At 57.9% G+C, this 24051-nt stretch overlaps 13 protein-coding genes and 2 non-coding genes across 15 annotated transcripts; 9 read left to right on the top strand and 6 right to left on the bottom strand.

Moving 5' to 3' along the window:
• Positions 1 to 132: 132 nt before the first annotated feature.
• Positions 133 to 206, top strand: TRAVEDRAFT_t41. The gene has a single exon. It is a non-coding gene; the product is annotated as a tRNA-Ile (tRNA).
• A 233-nt stretch (positions 207 to 439) lies between these two features.
• TRAVEDRAFT_63400 (uncharacterized protein) lies at positions 440 to 1591 on the bottom strand (the record flags this gene model as incomplete). Its single annotated transcript, XM_008037441.1, has 5 exons — positions 440 to 748; positions 813 to 914; positions 979 to 1191; positions 1247 to 1339; positions 1415 to 1591. The coding sequence occupies 5 exons, from the start codon at positions 1589 to 1591 to the stop codon at positions 440 to 442; spliced, it is 894 nt and encodes a 297-aa protein (XP_008035632.1).
• Positions 1592 to 2608: 1017 nt separating this feature from the next.
• On the bottom strand, positions 2609 to 5333 carry TRAVEDRAFT_163328 (Pkinase-domain-containing protein; the record flags this gene model as incomplete). The annotated part of the gene is made up of 9 exons (XM_008037442.1): positions 2609 to 3530; positions 3583 to 4125; positions 4181 to 4273; positions 4326 to 4344; positions 4405 to 4458; positions 4533 to 4570; positions 4623 to 4681; positions 4951 to 5236; positions 5297 to 5333. 9 exons carry the CDS (start codon positions 5331 to 5333, stop codon positions 2896 to 2898), a joined length of 1764 nt encoding a protein of 587 aa, XP_008035633.1. The 3' UTR covers positions 2609 to 2895.
• Positions 5334 to 6181: 848 nt separating this feature from the next.
• Positions 6182 to 6882, bottom strand: TRAVEDRAFT_70066 (uncharacterized protein; the record flags this gene model as incomplete). Its single annotated transcript, XM_008037443.1, has 3 exons — positions 6182 to 6305; positions 6367 to 6497; positions 6564 to 6882. The coding sequence occupies 3 exons, from the start codon at positions 6880 to 6882 to the stop codon at positions 6249 to 6251; spliced, it is 507 nt and encodes a 168-aa protein (XP_008035634.1). The 3' UTR covers positions 6182 to 6248.
• A 232-nt stretch (positions 6883 to 7114) lies between these two features.
• TRAVEDRAFT_70067 (GINS complex Psf3 component) lies at positions 7115 to 8220 on the top strand. The gene is made up of 6 exons (XM_008037444.1): positions 7115 to 7277; positions 7335 to 7393; positions 7453 to 7596; positions 7652 to 7697; positions 7766 to 7901; positions 7963 to 8220. Exons 1-6 carry the CDS (start codon positions 7161 to 7163, stop codon positions 8034 to 8036), a joined length of 576 nt encoding a protein of 191 aa, XP_008035635.1. The 5' UTR covers positions 7115 to 7160; the 3' UTR covers positions 8037 to 8220.
• Positions 8221 to 8286: 66 nt separating this feature from the next.
• TRAVEDRAFT_82300 (uncharacterized protein) lies at positions 8287 to 8490 on the bottom strand (the record flags this gene model as incomplete). The annotated part of the gene is made up of 1 exon (XM_008037445.1): positions 8287 to 8490. A coding segment is annotated over one exon (204 nt), but the record flags the coding sequence as incomplete, so codon positions are not given.
• Positions 8491 to 8686: 196 nt separating this feature from the next.
• TRAVEDRAFT_163333 (uncharacterized protein) lies at positions 8687 to 10912 on the top strand. The gene is made up of 9 exons (XM_008037446.1): positions 8687 to 9156; positions 9211 to 9288; positions 9344 to 9548; positions 9611 to 9743; positions 9794 to 9871; positions 9928 to 10007; positions 10059 to 10166; positions 10222 to 10693; positions 10754 to 10912. Exons 1-9 carry the CDS (start codon positions 8706 to 8708, stop codon positions 10823 to 10825), a joined length of 1677 nt encoding a protein of 558 aa, XP_008035637.1. The 5' UTR covers positions 8687 to 8705; the 3' UTR covers positions 10826 to 10912.
• A 77-nt stretch (positions 10913 to 10989) lies between these two features.
• TRAVEDRAFT_27275 (ribosomal 60S subunit protein L29) lies at positions 10990 to 11665 on the bottom strand. Its single transcript, XM_008036635.1, has 5 exons — positions 11621 to 11665; positions 11459 to 11543; positions 11382 to 11393; positions 11291 to 11326; positions 10990 to 11235 (listed from the first exon to the last, which is right to left on the bottom strand). Exons 1-5 carry the CDS (start codon positions 11635 to 11637, stop codon positions 11197 to 11199), a joined length of 189 nt encoding a protein of 62 aa, XP_008034826.1. The 5' UTR covers positions 11638 to 11665; the 3' UTR covers positions 10990 to 11196.
• Positions 11666 to 11940: 275 nt separating this feature from the next.
• Positions 11941 to 12014, bottom strand: TRAVEDRAFT_t45. The gene has a single exon. It is a non-coding gene; the product is annotated as a tRNA-Ile (tRNA).
• Positions 12015 to 12187: 173 nt separating this feature from the next.
• Positions 12188 to 13767, top strand: TRAVEDRAFT_57006 (NAD-P-binding protein). The gene is made up of 5 exons (XM_008036997.1): positions 12188 to 12206; positions 12269 to 12904; positions 12956 to 13143; positions 13197 to 13476; positions 13527 to 13767. Exons 2-5 carry the CDS (start codon positions 12311 to 12313, stop codon positions 13659 to 13661), a joined length of 1197 nt encoding a protein of 398 aa, XP_008035188.1. The 5' UTR covers positions 12188 to 12206; positions 12269 to 12310; the 3' UTR covers positions 13662 to 13767.
• A 570-nt stretch (positions 13768 to 14337) lies between these two features.
• On the top strand, positions 14338 to 15515 carry TRAVEDRAFT_117387 (NAD-P-binding protein; the record flags this gene model as incomplete). The annotated part of the gene is made up of 4 exons (XM_008037447.1): positions 14338 to 14754; positions 14807 to 14991; positions 15044 to 15320; positions 15381 to 15515. 4 exons carry the CDS (start codon positions 14338 to 14340, stop codon positions 15513 to 15515), a joined length of 1014 nt encoding a protein of 337 aa, XP_008035638.1.
• An 842-nt stretch (positions 15516 to 16357) lies between these two features.
• On the top strand, positions 16358 to 17543 carry TRAVEDRAFT_143924 (Ssu72-domain-containing protein). Its single transcript, XM_008037448.1, has 6 exons — positions 16358 to 16623; positions 16683 to 16714; positions 16778 to 16921; positions 16974 to 17113; positions 17168 to 17286; positions 17348 to 17543. Exons 1-6 carry the CDS (start codon positions 16387 to 16389, stop codon positions 17447 to 17449), a joined length of 774 nt encoding a protein of 257 aa, XP_008035639.1. The 5' UTR covers positions 16358 to 16386; the 3' UTR covers positions 17450 to 17543.
• A 650-nt stretch (positions 17544 to 18193) lies between these two features.
• TRAVEDRAFT_143925 (cysteine peroxiredoxin) lies at positions 18194 to 19640 on the top strand. The gene is made up of 8 exons (XM_008037449.1): positions 18194 to 18438; positions 18495 to 18565; positions 18625 to 18748; positions 18804 to 18896; positions 18986 to 19080; positions 19157 to 19167; positions 19241 to 19371; positions 19453 to 19640. Exons 1-8 carry the CDS (start codon positions 18346 to 18348, stop codon positions 19486 to 19488), a joined length of 654 nt encoding a protein of 217 aa, XP_008035640.1. The 5' UTR covers positions 18194 to 18345; the 3' UTR covers positions 19489 to 19640.
• A 447-nt stretch (positions 19641 to 20087) lies between these two features.
• Positions 20088 to 21244, top strand: TRAVEDRAFT_143930 (20S proteasome subunit). The gene is made up of 5 exons (XM_008037450.1): positions 20088 to 20162; positions 20214 to 20311; positions 20369 to 20624; positions 20694 to 20852; positions 20926 to 21244. Exons 1-5 carry the CDS (start codon positions 20134 to 20136, stop codon positions 21146 to 21148), a joined length of 765 nt encoding a protein of 254 aa, XP_008035641.1. The 5' UTR covers positions 20088 to 20133; the 3' UTR covers positions 21149 to 21244.
• A 1161-nt stretch (positions 21245 to 22405) lies between these two features.
• Positions 22406 to 23898, top strand: TRAVEDRAFT_27279 (uncharacterized protein). Its single transcript, XM_008036636.1, has 5 exons — positions 22406 to 22511; positions 22582 to 22691; positions 22755 to 23326; positions 23392 to 23500; positions 23578 to 23898. The coding sequence occupies exons 3-5, from the start codon at positions 23193 to 23195 to the stop codon at positions 23608 to 23610; spliced, it is 276 nt and encodes a 91-aa protein (XP_008034827.1). The 5' UTR covers positions 22406 to 22511; positions 22582 to 22691; positions 22755 to 23192; the 3' UTR covers positions 23611 to 23898.
• The last annotated feature ends 153 nt before the right edge of the window (positions 23899 to 24051 follow it).

The raw sequence follows: 24051 nt of genomic DNA on the forward strand, positions 1-24051 counted from the left end.
GTGGTACAGACGCGCGGGCCAGGGCGTCAGCTAACCCCGGCCCATGCTGTGGCGGCTACCGAGCTAACAATAGCACTCCTCTGCGGCTTCTAAGCGCTCATTCCATACCGCCGCACAATTGGGAAAACTAATGGCCGACTAGCTCAGTTGGTTAGAGCGTGGTGCTAATAACGCCAAGGTCGTCGGTTCGATCCCGGCGTTGGCCAGCTTTTTGATCCCAGTATCAGTGTGTTCTGCACTGATATAGCTATGTAAACACATGAAATGATGCTACGAAACAGCGAGCGAGGGATAACATCAGACGTGATTACCTAGCAGGCGTTCTGAAAGTGAACAGACTAACGATACAATGCTTCATCGTTGATTCGTTTTCATAGCAGAGTACAAGGTTAACACCAGAACTTGACAGTACACGCAAGTCGCAACAGTTATATCAAGCCTATACGTTCCCGCCCGCCAGCTTAGCTAACCCAGTGCTTAGCATTTTCCGCTCGAATGGGTCGGCATGGACCTGCTTGAGCAGAAAGTCTTCCTTTTCAACATCGGTCCATTCGACGGCCATGGCCAGCAGGCGTGCCTTGCTAGTTATTCCAGCATACCAGAACCTGTCTAGCAGGCAGGCGAAGGTGCCGTTCACGAACAGGAGGAAGCTGAGCACTTCCTGCTTGCCTTGACTTTGGACATCCGGCTCTACGTTGACGACCCGCGCGGTGTCTTCAGAAACAGGCGCTGCGCTGGAATGATCACGCTGAAACGGATGGGTTGGCTAATCAGGGAGGGCTAGAGACACCGTAACAGACTGTGAAACGTACTTCCTCGCTCACAGCGGTGGGGCGATTGCGTGGTATTGGACAAGGCCCGGTCGGCTGGCTGGAGAGTCTCTCCCTTTCCGCTAACAGTTGCTTGAGAGCGAGCTAGAAATATCAGTACTGGGTCCTGACAATTCATCAGCCCCCCTTGAACGAGTGTTATACTTACCGCGAGATTGATACGAGCACTATGGCGGTGCCCACAGAGCCCCTCAATACGAGACGGCGGTATGAAGTCGGCGTCAACCGTGATTGAGCCGCGGCGCGGCCGTTTGAAGGCGCTGCTGACAGGCCTTCGGATGTCTCCGTGATATTGGATGCAGTAGTACAGGATCGGCCACGCCTGGTCGTACTTCGCAAAAGTCGGGTAGGCCTCCACCACCTGTGATTGAAACGTGAGTACATAAAAGACGACTTCTAGCATCGGGACCTGGTACCTTGCTAATCAGTCGCTCCGTGTTGCCCTCGGCCTGTTGACCCCATGAACGCAGGATGTCGAGTTCTCGAGGAAGGAGGTCTCTTATCAACGCCTAGAAGGAATCGTTAATTAGACACTGCTGGCACGGCATGCGAGCCACATCCTCGGAGTCTCTGCCCCAACATACCTTCGCACATTGATAATCGGCTTTGTCATGGGAGCGCACCCATGCAATAAAACTGCGCTTACGACCTTGCGGCGGTTGGGGAATCTTTCGCAGGGACGGGGAGTGTGCCCGGACGGGTTCAGGTTGGGATGAAAGCCTGGGGGTCAAAAGCGGGGAGGGCAGTAGTGTGATTGACATGGCCGAGTCCTGCTATACGGGCACACCCGAATGAGGATCGTGCGCGCTCTACGCCTACCTTATATACCCGTTCCTGCCAGTAGGTCATCGCCATGAACCAATCGTGGTGGTGTCTGCGCAAGAGGCATGCCCACACTGAGGCCTGAGGCTGAAGACGTTCGACCTCGTGTCTTCGTTCAGGAGAGGCCGTCCTTGTCGTTCGGAATTTGCAAGCCATGTTCACCTAGCGAGCTCATTGCGGTATTCAGGGAGGGCGGTCAGCCAGATCCGGGCCTCTAGGCGCTGCCAGCATTGAACCGTGACAAACACCTGGCAGCGTGAGTCAGCATGCCCGACGCGGATGGCGGTGATACCTGCCACATACTTGTACATGGACTGACCTATATTTCACTGATACCCCTTTCAGCGTTGTTATAGTTGCAGCGCCACTAGTTGTGCAAGAAGCCAGAGTTCAACGTTCGGTGCCCAATCGCAATTTAGCCAGCGACTTACCTTTGACTCATCCTCGGATGGCTGCTTGTACAGAATCCGCCTCCCATTACAGAGCAGGATACAAGTCATCCATGGCCCGGGTACAAGGTAAGCGGTGGTATGTCTCGAAGGAGGTGCGTCGCCAACCTGACTGCGACCGATCTTCGGGACGGCCCGAGGCGCCCACGACCCTGCTGTCTCCCGCTGTACACAAGGGTCCACAGCGGGAGGCGCCCACGGCGTTTGAGCTGAGGAACATGCTGGGGCGCGGCGATGTTCCTATATCCGCGGAGCCCTCTATCATGCACCAGGCCCGCGAGTATGCCGCTGACGGTGTACAGTATCGCGCGCACCCACCGCCTTCCATAATTGCACGATATATATCGATAACCGATATGAAAAACAGGACTGCGGGCCTCAGGCCGTGGCGAGACTGCCGAGCGATACATTGGATGAACGAGGCGTGGAGAACACGTGTCCGTATGCTGCAAACGACGTGTACGTGTATAGGCGGCACGGCATAGCGTACGACAAGAGAGAGAGCGCTTGCAAAGTCGTGTTCAGAGGGTTGCGGGGGGTCAGCGGGAAACCGGGGCTGGAATAAGATATACACCGTAACGTATCCTGTTTGCGATGATAGTACACACATGAGAGGACCAGTGGGACACGATGGTCAGAGCGCGAGACGGGTCTAGGTGATATGGGAGGCGGGGAAGGCGGGCGCGGGGTAACGGAGAGCAGAGTGGGGTAATCGGCCGGAGATGGAGAGCGCCGGAGACTGCCAGGGGTGAATGGCGGGTCGAAGGAGGGGAAGAGGAAATCGCCGGCCGGGTCTAGTCGACTCGCATGGGACTCATTGGCGTCTCCATCGGGTGGTCTTCTGGCGAGCTGGTAGTGCCCAGGGCGAGCGGGCTCCCGCCGTAGGTGCCAACCCCTCCATCGACGCCGCGCTTATGTCTTCGGCCCAATAGCGTCGCGCCGTCGAGGTCAAGTTCGAATGGTTTCGGCCCGCCACCCGTTCGCCGTCCCCGATCACGCTGGCCGGCACGGCCATCGTACGCGTCACCACCCTGCACCGCACGCTTCGCCACGACCTTCGCCGCGGTGCCGGTGGGTGCCTGCTTAGGGATGTCTTCCTCCTCGTCGCTCTCGTTGAGATTCTGGAGGAAGCCGCGATTCGCGCCACCTTTCTGAGCTCTCCGTCGGGCGCCTTCCTCTTCCATTCGATGTACCGCATAAGTGATGTCGAACGCCTCCTTGAGTTGAGCGACACCGGGCGAACGAGCCTCCCTGGTTCCGCCGCGAGCGTCGGCGAGAAGCGGCGAATCTAATGGTGCACGCGACCTCGAGAAAGGTGTGGCCTGCGGAGGGGCAGGAGCAGCGGTGATCCATGGGTGTGCCAGGAACTCATCGATGGTGTATCGTTGAGCGGGGTCCACGCACAGGAGGTGGGTGATGAGGTCCTTGGCTGAGAAACAAGTTAGCACAGGATGATGGGAGGGGACGCCGAAGTCACGCACCATCAGAGCTGATGTTGTCCCACCAAGGGCTCAGGAAGGTGTAGTACCCGCGGGCGACCTTCTCCGTCAGCACGTTGATGCTCTCGTCATAGAATGGTGGGAAGCCGCAGAGCAACGTGTAGAGCACGCAACCCATGGCCCACATGTCCACACTCTTAGAATACCGCTCGTCCTTCACGATCTCGGGTGCAGTATACCCCACCGTACCGCATGGCGTCATCGTCTGCTCGTCCCAGACAACCTTGCTCAGGCCAAAATCTGCGATTTTGACCCTCCCGATGCCGCCTCCGCCGATGCCGGGAATGAACTCGCCTTCGTCCTCCTTATCCTCTTCGAACTGCTTGGGAACGGGGTTCTTGGAGGGGACGATAGGTATCCTCTCGAAGAGGAGGTTCTCGGGCTTGATATCACGGTGTACGACGCCGCGCTCTTCGTGCAGGTATCGTATGCCTTGCGCGACCTGTACGATGACGTGCCGTGCGAGATTCTCGCTGAAGTATGTCAACTTGACAATCTGGTGGAATAGCTCGCCGCCCTCCATCACTGCGGAGTGTGCACATGGTTATCACCCTGCCACGACGTCATAGTGAGCACGTACGTTCGAGTACCAAGAAATAGTGCTCCGGCGATTCGAAGAAGGCTAGGAGCTTCACTATCGTTGGATGTGTGATGCCCCGCATGATCTGGACCTCTGATGATGAAGTCAGAACCTTGCTCGAGTGTACCCGCGGCGCGTGACGTACCCTTGAGGATGTTCGCCCTCTACAGATGGGTGGAAAACAAGGTTAGCCTGGGGACCAAACCGCCAGCAGTGGAGAGCACCTCAGTGACCCGCGGCTTCTTTTTGAACTCGCGGTTGAGGTGCTTGTCGCCAGCCTGGAGCAAGCGAAGCGGAGGGGATACAGGTACATAATGAATGAAGATAGAGAGGGATGGACAAAAACACTAACCTGGGACGCGCTCAACTCATATTTGCGAACAACTTTGACTATGATTGATATGAGTACGCGCATACTATGACGGAATTAATTAAGGCGTACCTGCAATCTTCTGCCCGGATCGGAGATCGATGGCCTTGTATACGTTCGAGAAGGCACCACTAATGAAATCTGTCAGCTAACCCGTACGCAAGGTAGAAGTAACATCGTAGGTGAGATGCATGTGGATTGACGAGATCGGATTGCCGCCGCATTCATTGACGATCTGACCAAAATCTAGCGGCAGTGCGAGGCGCTCATGGGGGCACCGCCTGCCACCAAGTGCAACAACGTCTGAAATGACGGTTGGGGGCCAACACCTGGGCCTCGTCGTGAACCCACCACCGTCACGGCGGGCCGCGGTAAACAGAGCAGAGGAGGGCGCACTCACTCGCCCATCTTCTCGACTAGCTTGTAGTTCTCGAGGCCCTTGTAAACGGGCATCTTGCCCTTGGCCTCGCGTTCCTCCTGAACGATTTGCTCGACGTGCTCCTTGTATTTGGGGGATGCTTGCTTCTGTGTTTGCTGCTGTTGGGCCTGTGTCGCGGCTTCTCGCGATTGCCGAGACTGTTCATCTGCGACGCGCTGCTGGGCCTGCTGTAGAGACGCCTGCTGGGAGGCAGCTTCCTCCTGCTGCCGCGCAGCGGAGTTGTGGTTTCGTCCGTGACGAATGAGATCTAATTAGAATCCAGGAAATCAACGGCGGGGCGAGCGGACGATGCAGACGATGTGCTCACTCTTGAACGCGTCGACGACGCCGGTGCCGGACGGCATGGCTGTAGGGTGATTTGGGGGAGGGAGGGGGGAGAGTGGGAAATTGGAGGTGTGCGGGGGACGGGCGAAGGAGGAAAGAAGATTTGAAGGCGAGGGAGGAGGGCGGACGCTCCATGGCGTCATTAGGCGATGTACGTCATTGACACCTCGGTCAGCCTGCGCCGGGCGCCTCACGCCGCCACACCCATCGCTATCTCGTCCTCTCCACTGGCGTCTGCACTCTGCTCAAGCTCGCCCGCAGCGTCCCCTCCGTGCCGGACGATCCTTGGCCCTCCTGCTCCTCCCGCCGCCGACCACCATCACCCGTCGACTACCGCTCCATCCATGTCTAATTTATGTCTGTTCCTGCGCACGCTCTAGGCCCAATGACGACGGGACGCCTATATGGATCCAGACGAGCGAATCCAAGCTTCTCGGCGTTTCGTCCTTCGCCCTGTCCGGCACCGTCTGGGAAGTATGGGTGCTGCTTCCGGTCGTCTACGTCTTCTCTTCTCCTCCCTCGGCCCTAACCAGGTGATCTGCGTTCCTTCTCAGGCAGCCTGGCCCGATCGTGTCCTCTTCCATAATTACTCTGCATCACCTGCGATGTTCCTACCTGGTCTATAGCAGCTCTTTCTTCTCGGGCGTACCAGTGCTACCACACACCGTGACCATCTCCCTCAAGTGGGCAGCACGCATCATGACCATCTCCCTCTAGTGGGCAGAACGCGTCATACAAATCGACCGCACATACGTGAATGCGGGACAACACGCAGCTTGTGCGGCGACTCTGCACAGCACTCGGTTCTGGGAGACTTCTGGATGTTCGGAGAACAGTGAGTGACTATATAGAAGTCCGTATGATAGCGTGCGAGTACAATAAACAAACAGATAGCGAGAGCAGAACGTATCAGATGTGTAGTCCCTTGCGATGTGCTACTTGTCCCCGAGATGTTTCTTGAGGTCCACCGTCATGAGTGACTGTACCATGTCCTAGTGGCATCATAGACGACGGTAAGTGTATATTCATCCGACATACGACTAAGGCACGTACTTTCGACATGTCAATCCCCGCTTCTTGGAAAGCCGCCGCCATCTTTGTCGCACTATCCCGGATGGCTGGGTTCATGAGCAGCCGAAGCATGTCCATCTTGCCCGGCAGCTTTCCCGAATATACGTCGATACCTGCGCAGCCGCACTCGCTTCGTCAGCCCCGCACCACGATCGCGCACAAACGAACAAGCTACGCACCGTTGCTCTCCAGCTGCTCGACGAACTTCTTGATGTGCTCAAGCGTCTCCGGCTTCTCCTGCAGGAGCTTCAGCAGCTTCTGCTGCTGCGTGAACACGTTCTGCAGCTGCGCATTGCGCTCCGGGTCCTCCTCCGCTCTCCGCTGCGGGGACGACGAGAAATGGCGGGTATGGAGGGCGTCGCGCGCGGGCGAATTCGAGGGGGTGAAGCGCAGGAGCGAGAGCGAGGGGTGACGCAGCGCGGTGGTGTGTGCGAGCCGGAGCGCGGGCGTGACTAGCGAGCGGACTAGAGGGGCGTGGTAGAGGGCGGTACGAATCATTTCAGGAGGGGTGGGTGCAAGAGGTGTACAAGACGATGGAGGGGGAGACAGGGGAGGAGACGCAGAGTGGAGTGGACGTCGTCGGACGGCAAGGGTGAGAGAGCAGAGGGCGCAGGAGGCGTGGGAACCGGCGCGTGGTCGCGTTCCGTACGCGCGACGCGTCGCGTCGGCCTCCCTCACCTCCTCAGCCACCACGGCCTCTGACCCGTCTCTCTCTACCCGCACATACTCCCTTACTCAGCGTCATCACCCAGTATATCTCCTAGTAGCGCGTGAAGATGGATGACGACTACTATTCTATCGAGTCCATTCTGGCTGAGAACCAGAAGATCCAATGCACGTTCAAAGTCGATGTCCCCGACATGGGTCATCTTGACGGCGGCAAAGCTGGAGATGTACGTGTTACTTATGCTCGCTACTTCGGAGAGTCGTGAATTTGTGAGCTGTGACAGATAAAAGCACTGAGCAAAGTGCAAATCCCGCTGTGGATGGCCTACATTCTCATCTACTCGTCAGTCTCTCCTCGCCATCCACTATATCACCCCACACCAAATGATCCATGCATGCCAGAGATCACGCAGACTTCACGATCCCACCACCATTCGCCGCACGCGTCCGAAACGCGCTCAATGCTGAACCACGAAGCGTGCGGTTATCTGCTCTCGTCGGGCAAGGAGGCTGGTGGTATGGATTTGGCCGGATGATCATGCGCTTGTGAGCCGTCTATACCTACGAACCGTCCACTAGTTGACACATGCGCTGCACGTAGATTGAACGATGTGCCCGCACAAGAGATCTCCGAGGTCCTGACCAAGGTGTGTCCCTGCCCCGCCACTCATATCACCATTCCATAACCCATCCCCATACCCCTCATCACCCTTAGACCTTCCGCGCTCGCCTCCCAGAAGTCGTCGACCAAGCGCAACACTTCGCCTCTCTTCAGTCGGGCGCGGGGACCTCCCGAGGCGACGCTGGTGCAGCGGCCTTCCGCGAGGGCATGGACGGAACTGAGCGAGAACGTACGTCTTCCTCCTAGCCCCGACATCTTGGGTATGCTGCGTCTGACGTAGACCGTGATAGTGTTCCAACTAGCGCAAGAGAGTGCGAGGAAGACCAAGGGGTGGTACGAGACGAGCGAGCGGGGTAGGAGGTGAGTATATTGGGAAGGATTCCTCGATGGGTGGGGGATGTAGGATATAATCCGCGTATGACATTGGATGACCCGACACCTTGACGATGGTGTATTAAAGTAAAAGGCCCCGCGTATCATTCGTCCTTAAGTTTAGGTTCCGGTTGAGAGCCCCCGTCCGCGCCTAGTATTTGGTCCTACGATGGAGCTTGCTGTAGCTCGTGCACAAACCTGGAAGAAACCCCATGAGCAATATCTTCTACCGCGTTCACCATCTCCACACACCACTTGATGCTTGCCCATAAACAGCACTCGATAATCATCAAGAACAGTAAATGCATGTTGCCGCGAGTGAGTATAAAGAGCGAGAGCAGCACGACCAGGAGCAAGCCGAGTGCACCGTCTACGATGAAGAGGAAGGTCGGGTTCAGCGAGGAGCCAGGCGTGAGGATGTTGTCGAGAAACCCATCCCGTTCATCGCCTTCTTGTGCAGCTGCCGGCACCGTAGAGGAGTTGTCGTCGCTGTCCATCGAGCCTTGGTCGTCGTACGTGCGCAAGAGACAGCCGCTGCGCTCGAGTCGGGGTGAAATGACGCACGTGATTGACGCGACCCTTCCGAGTCGATCGCGCTCACGCCGCTCCGCGTACCTTGCGTCTTGCCCCCGACCATCTTGTCGCACCTCGGCGAAACACTATGGAACAGCCAGAAGCTGGTCCTTCTCGACTAATCGCGGGCCCCTCTTCCACGCCTGGCCCGGCCGCTGCTCAGCTACTCCCAACCGCGGCCCCGGAGCGGCCTCTTCCAACCGCGCACTTTTACTCCGTCGAGTACCCGGGCTACGTCCGTCCGACATCCGTCCCGCTCGCGGTAGAACGTCTGGGCGGCGAGCGCACTATTGAGAGCGCGTTCCGCCGCGCGAGCGGGCGCGACAAAGTTGAGTCCCTCCTCGAGCTTCGGCTCCGTCCGGGCAACCCGTACGCGCACCCGATCCCAGGGGAGATCGTGCCCACAAGCAATATTGTGCTGAAGGTCGTCAAGCGGCGGCGAAAGCGCAAGGATGGAGAAGCCGCGCCTGAGGAGGGCGCGGTGGGTGAGTATACGGTCGAGGCCGTCGGTGTGGTACCTAAGACGGCGCGGTTTCGCAGTAGGTGCTCGTGAATTGGCTCCGAGACACATGGACTAATGTGTTGCGTACTAGGCATGGCGGACTTTCAGTATCAGCCTGACATGTCTGACCCACTCGCGCACCTCCGGAAAGCGATGGATACAATGGACGGTGAGGGACTCCGCAAACGTTGGGCAAGGCTGGATGCTCACCCAAGCATCTACAGTGGATGGCATTCTGCAATATCATATCGGACCTGAGAAGGAGGACTATACTGTTGTAGAAGTGGATCCTGCTGCCATGGACATCGACCCGCAGCTTTTGGGAGAAGGGGAAAGCGCACCATCCAGTGGACCCGCGAAGACTAGGAGTAATCTCCGACTGTTTACCCCACCGCTTTTCAGTCGACAGGGTGTGCCCCAGAATTATAAGTGCGTCTCGCGCTTACACCGTATCTTTCATTTATGAGAGCGAGTGCTAATCCCGAGTGCAGTTATAAAGCCAATACGGCTTCCGTCGAGACCATCGTCGTAGACGAGGAGACCGGCGAGGAGAAAAAGCGGTTGATCAACCGTATGCGTTGGAAAGGCTTCGGCCCTATCGCTATATCCTACGCGGATAAAACGGTAGGTCTACTTGTGCTAGTATGAGGCGACCTCTCACAATAGCCTCTCAGGTGCCAGACAAGCCCTCCGCCGCTGTTGCGGAGCAACGTGGACAAGCGGACAAGAAGATTCTCACAAGGCTGGATGAAGTGCGCCGACCTCCTCTCGCAGCATCCCCTGGCAGTCTCATACGTACCCTGCGCAGCTTTTTCAGGAGCGTCCAGTATGGACACGCGCCGCGATCTTCAACCAGTTCACACCTATGGAAGTGCGAGACATCATCAAGTATGTTACCCTCTGTACATTCTGTCCAGTCGCTTATGTTTCTCTCCCAAGCTCGAAGTACTTGCTTCCACTAGTCTCATACGTCTTCGAAGACGGCCCCTGGCGGGATACATATGTCCGTCTAGGCTACGATCCCCGCAAAGACCCAGAGGCACGGTTGTATGCATATCTCTCCGTCGTCACAGTTGCATTTCTCACATCCGTATGCTTGCAGCTACCAACGCCTCTACTTCCGCAACATCAACCACCCCATCTCGCGCCCCTCCGTCGTCTCCCGTCGGCAGGAACAGCGGAACGAGTTCGCCCAGGCGCGTTTCTCCGGCGTCGACGACCGCCGCTCGCACATCTTCGACGGCGAGACGGTGACGTCCGAGACGGCCGCCTTCCAGTTGTGCGACATCACGGACGCGATGCTGAAGGAGATGATCGAGGACGAGGACGCGCTGCGCGAGACGTGCAGCGAGCGCGACGGGTGGTACACCACGCACGCGCTCGAGCGCATCAAGGCCGTCCTCCGCCACAAGTTCTTCTCGCTGCTCTTGGGGCACATCGCGACGCGCGAGGAGTGCGAGAGGCTGCTCGTCCCGGATGAGGGCACGGAGAAGCTCCCGCAGAGACATCGGCATAGACTCAAGTTCGGGAAGCATAACATGGCGAAGGGCGCGCTACCTCCCGAAGATGCTGCGGTCAGTGCACTGTACACAATTCCTGTGGTCTTAATACTAACGTGCTCCGTGCTCTTACAGGCGCATCGACTAATGACGACGCTCGAGCAGCAGAGGAAGACGTTCCCAACGCGGGGTCAGGCTAGCTCATAGTCGATGGGCTGCGAGGACATCTCGATGTCGTCTATTCGCGTATAATAACCAATAACCGCCCGAATGAGTTGCTGCGTGTTCATACTTGTCGAATACCACCCAGACTGTGCTTAGTAGCGGTGCTTGGTTCCATTGGATCACGCACAAGACTCTACATGTTTTGGGGCTTTTCCATTTCTGCTCGGCGAGTCCTAAGCATAGCGGGGGTGCATACACAGCATGATCGTGGTGGGTGTTTTACATGGATCGACGTCGCCTTGCGCGCGAGCCGGGGCCGGCTGGCGTATGCATACAAGCCCCCCTCTCCCTCCTCATCGTAAGGGAATGGCACCGGCGCTCGGAGTCCTCTGCTCGGTTGTGGGGAAGGAGGATCATGTCGACTCGGCCTTCTGCTCGGTGCGAGCTTTTCTCTACAGTGCGAACAGATATAAGGACATGGCGATGATGCAAAATCAAGTGACGCACCGAGCCAACCAGCGCGAACCGAGAGTTGCGGCGGAACTGAGGGGGATGGGGTTGGTTAAAGCGTTCTCCGCGCTCGCATATCTCATCGTACCTTGGGGTCAACCTACAGGGCCGCACAAATCCTCTGTTAGCACCTCAAACGTCGGGGAACGCAAAATGAGCACATACACCCTTCATCGAACGCGTCCTATGGCTCTTAGGCGTCTTGATACCGTTACGGTGAGCCTTCTTGCTCTGGTTGTGGTTGGTATGGCTGCATGCGTAGATTCGTCCATTAACATCGTTCCCTCTTCCTCCTGCATAGATTCCCCGTAATGAAGAGGCACGCACTTCTTAGATTTGGCCATGGCGACGTCGAGCAGGTCTTGAGGGATGCAGGTGCTGCTATTCCCGCCGGCGCTCGTTCAGTGCTCCAGGTCCGTGGGAACCTGCAAAGATTGTGGCTGAAGAACTATGCAGTTGCTCTCAGCGCTTATCATTTCAAGGTAAGGCGAAGTGCCGCGCAAATCAGTTGGTAGCGTCTACATGTATCTAAATTGTAAGAGCAAGCTGTGAATGTGAGACTGAGAGCATGATTTTTATTGGAAAAAAACAGCAGGATTTTTGGAAGGATGTTGTGGTAAAAAAAAAACCTGATGTTCCTGACGGACTGGCCAACGCCGGGATCGAACCGACGACCTTGGCGTTATTAGCACCACGCTCTAACCAACTGAGCTAGCCGGCCAATGGTTGGGAAAGACATTGATGCAAGCGAGTCAGACCCACGAGACTGATATGACGCAGCTGCATTGAACCGCCGGCCGATCGAGTTAACGCCGCCTCCGATCGCGATCGTCCGTTCCGCACTGTACTGCTGCATGCCATGTTCACCTGGTCGCGGATGCAAACTCTCTAGTACAAGAATGTCGAAAATATCGTGAGCAGCGAGCAAACTTCCTCCACTTCTCCCCACCACCATCACTCACCATGCCCATCCAGCAACGTCGACAGAGCATCAGCGAAGGCGTCCGCCAGCGGCGCATGAGCGCAAGCCAGGGCCCGGTGGTCCCTGACTTCAAGGACCTCAAGCAGCATCGGATGAGCTCGAGCAGCCAGGCCGCCCAACGGCGCATGAGCATCGGCGCTCAGTCCCCTGAAGCCCGTCGCATGAGTACCTCAGGCTCCCGGCGCATGAGCATCGGCGCATACACCCTCCCCGTCCCCGCCCCCGCACTCCCTGACGGCGTCAACAAGATCCTCGGAAAGCGCTTCAAGCCCGAGAACATCCCCGACCTCAGCGGCCGCACCGCCCTCGTCACAGGAGGCACTTCTGGGGTTGGGTACTTCGACGCACTCGAGCTCGCGTTGGCCGGGGCGAAGGTCATCCTCGTCTCGACCACCGCCTCATGGCACGGTAAGCAGGCGGAGATCGACATCAACGCCGCCCTAAAGGAATGCGACTCGACCGGCTCGGTCGTATGGCACGCCATCGACATGAGCTGCTTGAAGGCTGTCGACGCCCTCGCCCAAAAAGTCGTCGCGGAGGAGTCGCGCCTCGACATCCTCATGTGCAACGCGGGCATGGGGCAGTCGGCGTTCGTAATGAGCGGCGATGGACTGGAGAAGCACTTTGAGGTATGTCGCTCGCGGCCCGGACTTGACTTCGGGCTGACTCCGCATCGTCAGATCAATACCCTTGCGCACTACGTCTTCGCCATGCGGCTCCTCCCCCTGATGCAGCGGACGGCTGCGTATGCTCCGCCCGGAACCGTACGCATCGTCATGCAGAGCTCGGAACTGCACCGGATGGCGCCTGCGTCGACGAGGTTCGAGTCGAAGGCCGAGGTGAACACGATCACGGAGGAGACTCAGATGTGCGTTCTCATGTTATACTTCCTTGCGTTCTGTGGCTGATTCTCTTCGACAGGTACGGTCGTGCGAAGCTGGGCATAATATACCTCGCGCGCGAGCTGGCTCAGCGCAAACTCGCGACGTACCCGCCGGGCACTGTTCCGGTGCTCATCGTGGCCGTCCATCCTGGGAGCGTGGACACCGAGATCCAGAAGAACTGCGAGAGTGGGCCGATTGCCAAGGCCAAGAGACTCTTCGCGCGGCTCAACACGAAGAGCGACGAACGGGGCGCTGAGGCATGCTTGTGGGCTGCGACGTGCACGGACATTAACAAAAGCAACTGGAAACAATACCAGGTTAGTCGGGCGAACCTTACGTGCGATACAAGCTGACGAGTCGTGAATAGGGCAAGTACTTCGCCGAAGCGTACGGCAGATCCGACAGCGAGAGTAACTTGGCCAAGGACGAGGAGATTTCAGACAATTTCTGGGAGCTGTGTGCAGCTTGTACGAAGGAACAGTTTGGAACGGAGCTTCGGTGAAGCATTTGAGGACGCGTGCGGACTGATTGCTGGTACACTGCACTCGCGAAGTAGCTCCACTAAAATCTTGTATATCCTATACTCAGAACATTCTTATGCATCCTTCGGATTTCTCTGATTTTGCGACTCTTGGCAGGGTCGAACGGTTTGAGGCAGTTTGCTTCAATGCAGCAGCGATGTGCACCAATGTAGAGCGCAGGAATACCCACCATTTTTTTCGGAACACCTCGAGGCTCGATATTGCTCACCTGTATCGCACAGTGTTTCTCCATGTCTTAGCCTTCTGCAAGGCAAACAAACTTTCTCTGGGAGCACTGCAGGATTTGCATTAATGATGTAGCGTTGATGGTTAAAGCATATGGGGGGACATCGAATGAGGGCGACATCCCTGACGACATGTGTCCGGCATGGAAGTCTCCACCAGACGGCGAGCGATGAGAAGCTTGACGGTGGCGGTGCCGTGCTGTCGCCCAAATTGGTGTGCGACGCACTCGATATGGAGGCTACGACGCAGCGCACTTGTGCGTCATGGACCGAGGAGGACCCTATATATACGGACGTCATCGACGTCGGTGGGGAGAGTTACATGTCCCTTGTCCTCACCCACCTCAGACAAATCCCCATCCGCGCCCACTCCCGCACCCTTGCCATCGCTCCTCGCTCTCGCACCGTGACCATGACCTCCTTCCTCCCCGATACCACCAACCTTGCCACGCTTCTCAGCAAGCGTTACAGGCCTGATCAAATCCCAGACCTCACCGGGCGCACCGCTCTCGTCACTGGCGGCTCCGCTGGCATTGGGTACTGGGACGCCGCCGCACTCGCGCAACACAATGCGACAGTCCACATCGTCTCTGCCAACCCCGAGCACGGGAAGGAGGCAGAGGCAAGCATCAACAAACTCCTGAAGCAGAGCGGCTCGAAGGGGTCCATCAAATGGCACCAGCTTGACCTCATGCACCTGAAGAACGTCGATAAGTGGGCGAAAAGCTTCGCGCAAGAGGTGGACCGCCTGGACATACTCATCGCCAACGCCGGCATCGGGCAGGCGCCGTTCGGTATGACGGACGATGGCCTGGAAAGACACTTCGAAGTGAATCAGGACTAGAGAGCGAATGGCTCAGTAACTAACCGCATATACACAGGTCAACAACCTCTCGCACTACGTGATAGTCCTGAGACTCTTGGACGTCCTGAAGAAAACGGCACAGTCGGCTCCCCCAGCGACCGTTCGCATCGTCATGCAAAGCTCTGAGATGCATCGTTTTTCACCCACCGACCGCTTCACTTCCAAGGAAGAGATCAACCAAGAGGCAGACGGAGTGCGGCTGTAAGGATGACTAGTTGCATGTTCAAACAGCTGCTGACTGTGCGACATCCAGATACGGCCGGACGAAGGCCGCGATGATCCTCTTCGCTGCTGAGCTGGTGCGTCGCAAGCTGGCGGACTCGTCGAAGCCAATTCTGGCTATATCCGTTCATCCTGGGATGGTCGACACCGAGGTGCAAAAGGCCTGGGGCCAGTCCTACGGTAAAGTTGGCGATGTGATCGACACGTTGAGCCGTGCCGCAGGAAAGAGCGCCGAAGAGGGCGCGGAGGCGAGCCTATGGGCTGCAACGAGCACAGATATCAACGAGGGTAACTGGAAGGACTACCAGGTATGCAGGATATGCCCGATTGGCCGTGGTGCGCAGCTCACCCACCTTTGTGATCACAAGGCCAAATACTATACTGAGCCGTACGGGAAACCCGACACAGAGACGGACCATGCGAAGGACGAGATGGTTGCCAAGAACCTCTGGACCTTGTGTGCCAGCCTCACAGAAGAGCTTCTCGGAGAACGTCTCGAGTAGTCACTCGGACGAACTGTAACTGCAAATTGTAAGATAGGAATAGGGTAGTTGTGTTTCCTTACGAGAATCGCGTAGAAGTGGCCAGCTGTATATCATGGATTCGCATCTCAAAGAGTTGACGCGTTGACGTTCAGAGTGTACGGGCGCCAGAGGCTGTTTCAGATTGAAGTAATTGCAAAGACATGGCTCCGGAGAGAGTGCGCAAGCCGGCGTAAAACGCAGTTGGAATGCCTGCAATAGATGAATAAGATGCACGTCCAGCTCAGCTATATGTGTTAGTGGAAGAGGGAGGGACGTGGTGCGTTAACTAGCGCCTGTGCGCGCCCTTGTGTGTGATCCGAGTCTCCCGGAAGAACCCGGACTGGGCGTCTGGACCAACAGGTGCCGCTGACATCCAGCAGCCTTGGGCTGCGGCAGCGCGCCACATTCTGCATCTCTCCCTCCGCACACATCCCTGTGCTGGCCATCGTCCCTGTCTTCTCGCATTTTAGGTCAGTGAGATACTCCATATGCCAAGCCAGAGATGATTCAGAGTGGAATCGTATCCTCGACCCGCAAAAATACACAAAAGTGTGCTGGGTCAAGACGACGACTTGTTATGTTCTAGATACTGCTGAGGCTATTTTACCCTTCTTCTGCGCGTCGTTTGCCCTGTTTCTGCTTTATTGACGCGTCTATGTCTGCTAGCCGTCGGTAACATACCACAAACTGCACCATGGACCCCAGAAGAGCGCGCGATCCGCGTCTGGCGCGTCAAGACCCCCGCCTGCAGCAGCGTCCTCAGTCCGGCACTCACACGGGGCCGCCCCCACAAGGGCCTCCCTACCAGCAGGGATATCAATATCAGGCACCTCCACCTCAAGCACCGCAGATGCAAGCGTCGACGTCTCAAGGTTACCCTCCGCCTGGTCCGCAGAACGCGTATCCCGCGTACCCAACAGCCACCCCGCCGCAGTACCCTACGCACGACATCTCGAACCAGCAGCTCTCGCAGGAGGCGCAGGGGGCTGCTACCCTCCCGCACGACCCCCCACAAGAGCAGCTGCAGGAGCCGAGCTCCGGGTACAAGCCCCGACCGCTGTTTTGCGTGGTGTGTGCGAGCAACCAGGTGAGTGACGCGTCCCCCCGGCCCATCGCTCCCGAGCAGCTTCCAATGCGCGGCAGTAGAATCGGTCGATGGAGGGGCATTTTGTTCTAGCGTGAGTGCTGGTTATCTGCGTTGGCGTCTGGTCAGAGTTGACGAACGTGCGTGTGTTTTGCAGTAAGGCGGGCTTCCGGGTGTGCTCGTCGGGGACCGGGTCAGCGGTGCGACTGCCGGGGCCTGCGATCGACAAACCTAACATATACCCCTTTGGCACGCCGTACAACGACATATATGAGCAGCTGTCGTCGCAGGATGCGAGATTGTGAGTAGGGTGTTATTTTGCAGAAGTTCGGAACACTAACTTAGAGAGACAGGTACTCTGCGAATGGTCTCCTGCAGATGCTAGACAGGAATCGTCGATTGAAGCTTGCGCCTGAGCGATGGCAGGAGACCAAGACGGTGGCCGACGTCGTCATCACTTGCGAAGAGCGGTGTTTCGATGCGGTCTGCGATGGTGAGTGCGCTTCCGTTCAACAGTGTCACTTGATGCTTACTAGTTTTTGCATAGACCTACTCACGAGAGGCGGAGATTTCAATAAGCCAGTGCATATCATCAACCTTGAGATCAAGGACAACCACGAAGAGGCTCATATTGCAGGGAAGGCCATGGTCGATCTTGCAACAGCAGTGAGTCCGATTTCGTTTTACGATCCGTTCGTTCTTCGCCCACTAACGCTCTGTGGTCTAGATTGAAAATGCGAAAGACATTGACGAAGAGATCAATGACATCCTCCAGGCGCACCAGGAGAAGCACCCGCACAGCATCCTGCACGCCGTTGCGTACTACTGAGATTTGCTTGCCCGGTATGCACAACCACTCTTGTATCTATATAGGCCACAGATTTGGGGGAAGCGGCTCCCCGTCATAGGTACTGTAGCGCACCACTGTATTCATCGACATCTGCACCTGCGCTGGATGGCGCAATACTTTGCTTCGGACGCGCGCATCGATAGCCTGGAGACCGGTCTTCTGAAGGACTGTTCGCGATGGCATCTACACAAACTAGTGCAATCGCGGACAGGGTTCAGGCTTAGCATGTTCCCGCTGGGAAAGCGAGCGTCCGGCATACCGGGTCTGGTGTCGACATTCCCAAGCTCTGCAGTGGCGACATTGGGAACCACCCCTTGCTCTCTTCGCTCGTATTTAGCTCGCACACGTCCCCTCCGTCGGCGCAGCTATCCTCAGTGCTGCATACATCGCCGAACTCATCCGATCCCAATTTGAGGCGCTACAGAGCGCGTCAGAGTCTCGTGATCGCGTATACACATCTTTGCTGATCGTCGCGCTCGTTCCGGCAGTGCTCTTCATTATGGGTGCGGAACGCGGCGGCGTGCTAGATCCCATAGCCACCCGCCATCCCGGCCCTCCCGCGCGCCCTGACGCTGCCGCGAAAGTACTAGTGCTGGGCGGACGCAGGACTAGTCGTCATTATGGCCTGCTAGACAGGCGTGCGAACCGAAGGCGCGATAATCACCCCGCGCATGTCATGGCGGGCTCTGGCGCAATGCAATCATGCTCTCATGCGCGCGTGCTCGCGCTCTCAGCGCGAAGGTGTGCCCAGCTCGCGACTCTCGCGCTGCGTATATAAAGTAGCGGGCTGTCTGTGAATTCGGATCCGATACGACCTGTCTTCTCGCTGATACCACCACCTCCCGCACCTCCATTCCCACATCCGAACCGCTGCAATGGGTCTCCGCCTTGGTGATACTGCCCCGGACTTCGAGGCCGAGACGACGAAGGGCGCGATCAAGTTCCATGAGTGGATCGGTGACTCGTGGGTGCGCATACATGCAGTCGGTATACGCGGGGATGCTGGTTCTAATGCACATGTCAGGCGATCCTGTTCTCCCACCCTGGTGACTTCACCCCCGTGTGCACCACTGAGCTCGCTGAAGTTGCCCGGAGGTAAGCACACCATGCGTTGTATACTCCAGCACGTAATCTAACGAGGAGCTTTGGATCAGGGCGCCTGACTTCGCGAAGCGCAACGTGAAGCTCATTGGTATCTCCGCCAACGGCCTCGCCGACCACAACAAGTGGATCGAGGACATCAACGAGTATGGCTCCACCGACGTCCAGTACCCCATCGTAAGTCTCTGTGTCCGAGTGGTTTGTAAACGGCATGACTGAATGCGTCCGACAGATCGCGGATGCCGACCGCAAGATCTCCACGGTTTACGACATGCTCGACGCGCAGGATGCTACCAACCGTGACGCTAAGGGTCTCCCCTTCACCGTGCGTGCCGCCCCTCCATGCCGTTTGCAAATCGGCGGGGCTCCGTCGGATGCAGAGCCGGACGCTGACCTGCACCGCGTTGGGGACAGATCCGCACTGTGTTCATCATCGACCCGAAGAAGGTCATCCGTCTGACTCTCTCCTACCCCGCATCGACCGGGCGCAACTTTGACGAGATCCTTCGGTGCGTTCCCCAGCCTGCACCGCCGTGCTTCTCATCCGGCAGACCGCGCTGACGCCGACACGGGTGTTTTCCTCAGGGTCGTCGATTGTGCGTCTATTCTGCTCGCCGACGGTTGTGTGGTTCGTGGGCGGTGCGCTGACGGCCTCTGCGTTCAAAATAGCTCTCCAGATCGGCGACAAGTACCGCGTGACGACGCCCGTGAACTGGAAGAAGGGCGACGACGTGATCGTGCACCCGACGGTGTCGAACGAGGAGGCCAAGACGCTCTTCCCCGAGTTCAAGATTCACAAGGTGAGTACAAGCACGCCCGCCGGAGACGGCGCCGCGGGAAAGGATGGGTCGAAGCGGTGCTGACCTGTTTTACGCTTGCAGCCGTACCTGCGGACCACCCCGCTCAAGGTCGATTGAGCCTAGGCGTCGGATGGGCGGACGGAAGCAAAGAATGTCGTGTATTATTGTCGTGCGCGTGTGTAATGTTGAACTGCTGTATACCTCTCGACGGGAAGCGAATGGCCTGCTCGGCCGGAGAAGACAAATGTGACTGTCCTTTTCCATGCAGCTCAGACAGCTCGAGTGCAAAAACACGGACGAGGTCAGCTTCCGACGTGCTTCACACCTCTGTTGATGATCGTCGCGCTGAGAAGGTTTCGGAACACGATACGTACATTGTCGACCGTGCATCAGGATGGCTGCAAGCCAGCAGGCGTGGCTGGCCGCGATATCCGACGTAGCTTAAGTTTTTGGGTGGTTTGATGGCGCAGCCGCAGCGTAGGTCGTGGTGGAATTTCAATCAGTGTTTACGTTTGGAGGGACGCAGGGAGAGGACGCGGATACCGGAGGAGGGGGCCCCGGCGCGGGGGGACCGCAGTTGGGTCGATGGAGGAGTCGCGGCCCACGTGGCGCGCACGCGAGGGACGCGTCCGAAGAGGCTGGGCCACGTGGGGACGGACGCGCGTTCAGCTCAGTGGAGGGCCCATTACGCGTCCACAGCTCGGTTTCCCGATCTCATACACCCTCCTCCCCCTCATCCCGCATCTCCCCCCATTCGTCCACATGGCCAGCGCAGAAGGAGGTGCATACAGGTACGTACGAGCCGGCTTCTTCTCGACATGGTGTGCTCACTTACTCCGTAGCTACTCGCTCACGGTCTTCTCTCCGAGCGGCAAGCTCGTGCAGATAGAACACGCCCTCGCTGCTGTCTCCTCGGGAACGACAAGTCTGGGGATCAAGGGTGCGTGTTTCACGCCCATTCCCATGGACGTGCACGCGTGCTGAGCTCGGCATGTAGCGTCCAATGGCATCGTCATCGCCACCGAGAAGAAGTCCTCGTCCATCCTCATCGACGACTCGATGATAGACAAGGTGTCCGTCATCTGTCCCAACATCGGCATCGTGTACTCTGGAATGGGCCCGGACTTCCGGGTGCTCGTCGCGAAGGCGCGCAAGAGCGCGCAGGCGTATTGGAAGGTGTACGGCGAATATCCGCCGACGAAGGTCCTCACGCAGGAGATTGCCACCATCATGCAGCAAGCGACACATTCCGGGTACGTCTTCTGTGGTTGCCTTTCATGGATGAAGGCACGACAGGCGGTCTGACACATAATTTGAAACAGCGGAGTGCGGCCATACGGCGTATCCCTCTTGGTTGCGGGATGGGACATAACCCGAGGGCCGTGCTTGTACCAGGTTGACCCTTCAGGTTCGTATTGGGCGTGGAAGGCGAGCGCGATCGGAAAGAACATGGTAAACGCGAAGACGTTCTTGGAGAAGCGGTACGCCCTTCGCACGTTACGTCCGCTAGTGAAACTCGACGCTCACTGCGATCTCACCTGCCTTCGCGCGCAGCTACAACGACGACATCAGCTTGGAAGACGCGATCCATACTGCGCTTCTCACTCTCAAAGAGGGTTTCGAAGGGCACATGACGGAGAAGACGATCGATATCGGCATCGTCACTGTGCCCAGCCAGGCAGAGCTCGAGACGGGCAAGATCGAAGGCACAGGGCGAGTAAAGCCCACGTTCCGCAAGCTCTCGGAGGAGGAGGTGCGGGACTATCTGGCAATGTAACGGACGCGCTGCTATCACCGTTGTATTTTCGTTTTGCATGCTGTGCGTCGCGCTGTAAGTTACTGGATACGGGATGACATTCTCTGCAGGAAGGACCACTAAGACCGCTCGCAAGAGCGCTCTGCACGCAGTCAGCACCAGGGACTCAAGTAAGTTGTCATAGACTTTTCCTCCGAAACACCCGTGCGCCACACGGAACGGCGCGCCTCTGTCGTAGTAGCAGGCTAGTGTGCTTCGAGGTGACTGTTTGACGTCTCGCTGCGAAGGGATGCTTCTGGGTGGCCCCAATCGCTGTTTGTCCTCGGGAAGCACGGACATGAGCAGGCACAGCTCCGTTGAAGATGGCGTTGTGAAACAGGCCATTGATTCTGAGCCGGATATCCAGCACTGACGAAGCGGGGTGTTGTGTGGTAAGCATGTCTGACGGCCCGGTGAAACCACGACGAAGGTTCGATAGCAGAGCTCGGTGCGTGATACGGCTGTACGGCGCTGAGAAAGGGCCGTCGGATGTGCGCCTGCTGGTGTGCGAGGTCGGAATCGTCGGGCTTGGCCATGGACGCATTCCGAATGAACAGCACACCCCCAGTGGGGCTGACGGTCCGCCCGATGTCCCAGGATCAGCTCGCATGGTGCGTGCCGAGGATGTTTTAGGGAAATGTTCGCGGGTCGGCGGCCACGCGCCGCGTGCTACTGACTTCGTTACATTCGAGCAGAGCCACCGCGTCAGCGAGCCCCAGCCGCTTCGCGAAACACTTGTCGAGGAAGCGTCCACAACGCGTCCCACAGATCTGGCACCGCCCGCGTCCGTTGATTATCACCCTCCGAGGGGCGAGCTGATGGTCGACGCCGGCCCCGTGCAGCAGCTGCAATGCGGTCGGCGCCGTCGCCATACCTCGTCCCCGCATCTCCGATCCCCCCAACCCGGCTAGGCGGTCGCGCGAGCGTGATACTGCAATGTGTCATGGCCCCCTGCTAAACGCACAGCACCGCGGGACGCTCGACCGCGCTGGGCACAGCGAGGACGTGACTCTCCGCTCTGGCGGCCCTTGCCCGATGCGAGCTGAAAATCATTCTGTTACGTTGCGCGGCACACAGGCACAAGCGTTCCTCCGCGGGGAGGCGACTGCGTTCGCTCGATGCTTGAGCTGTTGCAGGCGGGCAGCATGTGCCTCTCCCCCAGCCGGACGTCAGGATGTATAAATCCTCGCCCCTCCGCCTCCCCCGTCCTCATCCTACTCCCCCCTCATCTCGGCTTGTGTCTCCTTATAGACTGTGCTGTGTCCGGTCTCCATAGACTCGACCTCGCCCCGGTGCACACCATAATCCTCTTTCATAATGTCTAGCAGCTCCGGAAACCCTCCTTGTACGTCCTTTTACTCCTCCTTTCGCCGCGCACTGCGCATCTTACATTCGTCTTTGCTCTCCTTCTGCAGCTGGCGGCGGCCGACTCCCGCCCCTCTTTGATCCGAGTCTCTTGCAGCCCATTGTGCGGCCTAAGCGCACGCCCATGGCGTGTCTCGAGTGTCGCCGGCGCCAAGTGAAGGTGCGTCCAGCCAGCTATTATTGATGCGTCCAATAGTGCTCACGCCGCGAGCGCCCCGCACAGTGCTCTGGCACGACCCCGCGCTGCGAGCGCTGCAAGAAAAAAGGCATCGAGTGCGCGTACATGTCGCTAAGCGAGCAGCGCTCGACCGGCGGTTCCATCTCCCGATCTGGCACCCCCCAAGCCGCCGGCGCGTCCGGCCAGGCGCAACAGCAGCAAAGCACCCGCCTCGCGTACCAAGCCCAGTGGTCGCAGGACGCGCAAGCACTACCGACGGGCACAACATACGCCGCGCCGCAGGGCTGGCAGGGCCCGACTCCCATGCAAGGGTCCTCCGCGGGCGGCCAGTACGCACATGCGCAGTCAGGGCAGGGCTACCCCAATACGCAGATGGTTTATCCTCAAGGATACTCTGAACAACAGGCAGCAGCCTATGCTCAATCCCAGGGCGGCGTCGCCGTGCCCGGTGGCGGCGCGGACCTGTTCGCGCAAGGGTATGGCATGGCTCCTCAGCAAGGCTACGCGAGCGGGACGACGTACAACGCCTACGGTCATGGCGTACCCAACATGGATCCGGCGTACGCATACCAGGCTTCGCAGATGGGAGCGGGGCTGCCCGGCGTTGACCAACAAGGGTAGGCGATGAGCTCCACGCCCTTCTCCGAATCGCCAAAGATGCTGACACGCTGCGGCCTGCCAGTGCGCCGTACGGCGGCCAGTACGCCTCGCAGATGTACTTCGACCAGAACGCGGTCCAGATGATGTCCGCCGATGCCGCCGCGGCACAGCAGTGGGCCGGCAACACCCAGGTGCGTTGTCTGCTGCCGTGTCGATCTCTGTTTCACGAAGGGCGCTGCATCGCTCATATGTTCTTCCCGTAACGCAGGGCTACCAAGGCCACGGCTTCCCTGGGCAATAGAGTTGTGCGGCGGTTGATCTACCCTCCTAATGTCCTAATCTCCGGACTTCCCGAACGAGCTTCACTGGCAGCGGTCTCGTATTGGCTTGATTTCTCCACCCGGTCGTGTAGCGCATATTTAACGTGTCTGGTTTGGGCCCTTGTGGCAAAGTGTTCCGCGTTGTATTATTAGGCGTACCCAGCTCGTAATGCCCCTCCTCTCTTGCGATCTTGTATTTAGTAGCCACCTTGCTCAGTCTCACCTATGCCTATTTTCTCCCTGGTCCGTATGTATAGAATACACGTCTCGAATACATCCCGTGCATTGTATGTCGCCGTGTGTGAGCCTAAAGCCTATCGCCCCGTCTCATTCGGCCTCGCCAGTCACGTTGATTTCCTGCTCGCGGAGGTGTAGACCTCCGTAGGAATGCAATTTCGGAAGACCGTGCAGTCACCGGAATA

The sequence above is a fragment of the Trametes versicolor genome, assembly GCF_000271585.1.
Source record: "Trametes versicolor FP-101664 SS1 unplaced genomic scaffold TRAVEscaffold_3, whole genome shotgun sequence".
NCBI lineage: Eukaryota > Fungi > Basidiomycota > Agaricomycetes > Polyporales > Polyporaceae > Trametes > Trametes versicolor.

Bases quoted from the DNA above. Each gene is read 5' to 3' on its own strand.
- TRAVEDRAFT_70067 (XM_008037444.1), top strand. From the start codon at position 7,161: ATGGATGACGACTACTATTCTATCGAGTCCATTCTGGCTGAGAACCAG. The intron at 7,394-7,452 runs GTCAGTCTCTCC...CATGCATGCCAG, and splicing joins GCCTACATTCTCATCTACTC to AGATCACGCAGACTTCACGA. The intron at 7,902-7,962 runs GTACGTCTTCCT...AGACCGTGATAG, and splicing joins GGACGGAACTGAGCGAGAAC to TGTTCCAACTAGCGCAAGAG.
- TRAVEDRAFT_163333 (XM_008037446.1), top strand. From the start codon at position 8,706: ATGGAACAGCCAGAAGCTGGTCCTTCTCGACTAATCGCGGGCCCCTCT. The intron at 9,872-9,927 runs GTGCGCCGACCT...TACCCTGCGCAG, and splicing joins TTCTCACAAGGCTGGATGAA to CTTTTTCAGGAGCGTCCAGT. The intron at 10,694-10,753 runs GTCAGTGCACTG...GTGCTCTTACAG, and splicing joins TACCTCCCGAAGATGCTGCG to GCGCATCGACTAATGACGAC.
- TRAVEDRAFT_27275 (XM_008036635.1), bottom strand. The intron at 11,236-11,290 runs GTGCGTCACTTG...TTCGCACTGTAG, and splicing joins GGTTCGCGCTGGTTGGCTCG to AGAAAAGCTCGCACCGAGCA.
- TRAVEDRAFT_57006 (XM_008036997.1), top strand. From the start codon at position 12,311: ATGAGCGCAAGCCAGGGCCCGGTGGTCCCTGACTTCAAGGACCTCAAG. The intron at 12,905-12,955 runs GTATGTCGCTCG...CCGCATCGTCAG, and splicing joins GACTGGAGAAGCACTTTGAG to ATCAATACCCTTGCGCACTA. The intron at 13,477-13,526 runs GTTAGTCGGGCG...AGTCGTGAATAG, and splicing joins GCAACTGGAAACAATACCAG to GGCAAGTACTTCGCCGAAGC.
- TRAVEDRAFT_143924 (XM_008037448.1), top strand. From the start codon at position 16,387: ATGCAAGCGTCGACGTCTCAAGGTTACCCTCCGCCTGGTCCGCAGAAC. The intron at 16,715-16,777 runs GTGAGTGCTGGT...TGTGTTTTGCAG, and splicing joins GAGGGGCATTTTGTTCTAGC to TAAGGCGGGCTTCCGGGTGT. The intron at 17,114-17,167 runs GTGAGTGCGCTT...GTTTTTGCATAG, and splicing joins TTTCGATGCGGTCTGCGATG to ACCTACTCACGAGAGGCGGA.
- TRAVEDRAFT_143925 (XM_008037449.1), top strand. From the start codon at position 18,346: ATGGGTCTCCGCCTTGGTGATACTGCCCCGGACTTCGAGGCCGAGACG. The intron at 18,749-18,803 runs GTAAGTCTCTGT...TGCGTCCGACAG, and splicing joins CCGACGTCCAGTACCCCATC to ATCGCGGATGCCGACCGCAA. The intron at 18,897-18,985 runs GTGCGTGCCGCC...CGTTGGGGACAG, and splicing joins CTAAGGGTCTCCCCTTCACC to ATCCGCACTGTGTTCATCAT.
- TRAVEDRAFT_143930 (XM_008037450.1), top strand. From the start codon at position 20,134: ATGGCCAGCGCAGAAGGAGGTGCATACAG. The intron at 20,163-20,213 runs GTACGTACGAGC...CTTACTCCGTAG, and splicing joins GCAGAAGGAGGTGCATACAG to CTACTCGCTCACGGTCTTCT. The intron at 20,312-20,368 runs GTGCGTGTTTCA...CTCGGCATGTAG, and splicing joins GACAAGTCTGGGGATCAAGG to CGTCCAATGGCATCGTCATC.
- TRAVEDRAFT_27279 (XM_008036636.1), top strand. From the start codon at position 23,193: ATGGCTCCTCAGCAAGGCTACGCGAGCGGGACGACGTACAACGCCTAC. The intron at 23,327-23,391 runs GTAGGCGATGAG...GCGGCCTGCCAG, and splicing joins CCCGGCGTTGACCAACAAGG to TGCGCCGTACGGCGGCCAGT. The intron at 23,501-23,577 runs GTGCGTTGTCTG...CCCGTAACGCAG, and splicing joins AGTGGGCCGGCAACACCCAG to GGCTACCAAGGCCACGGCTT.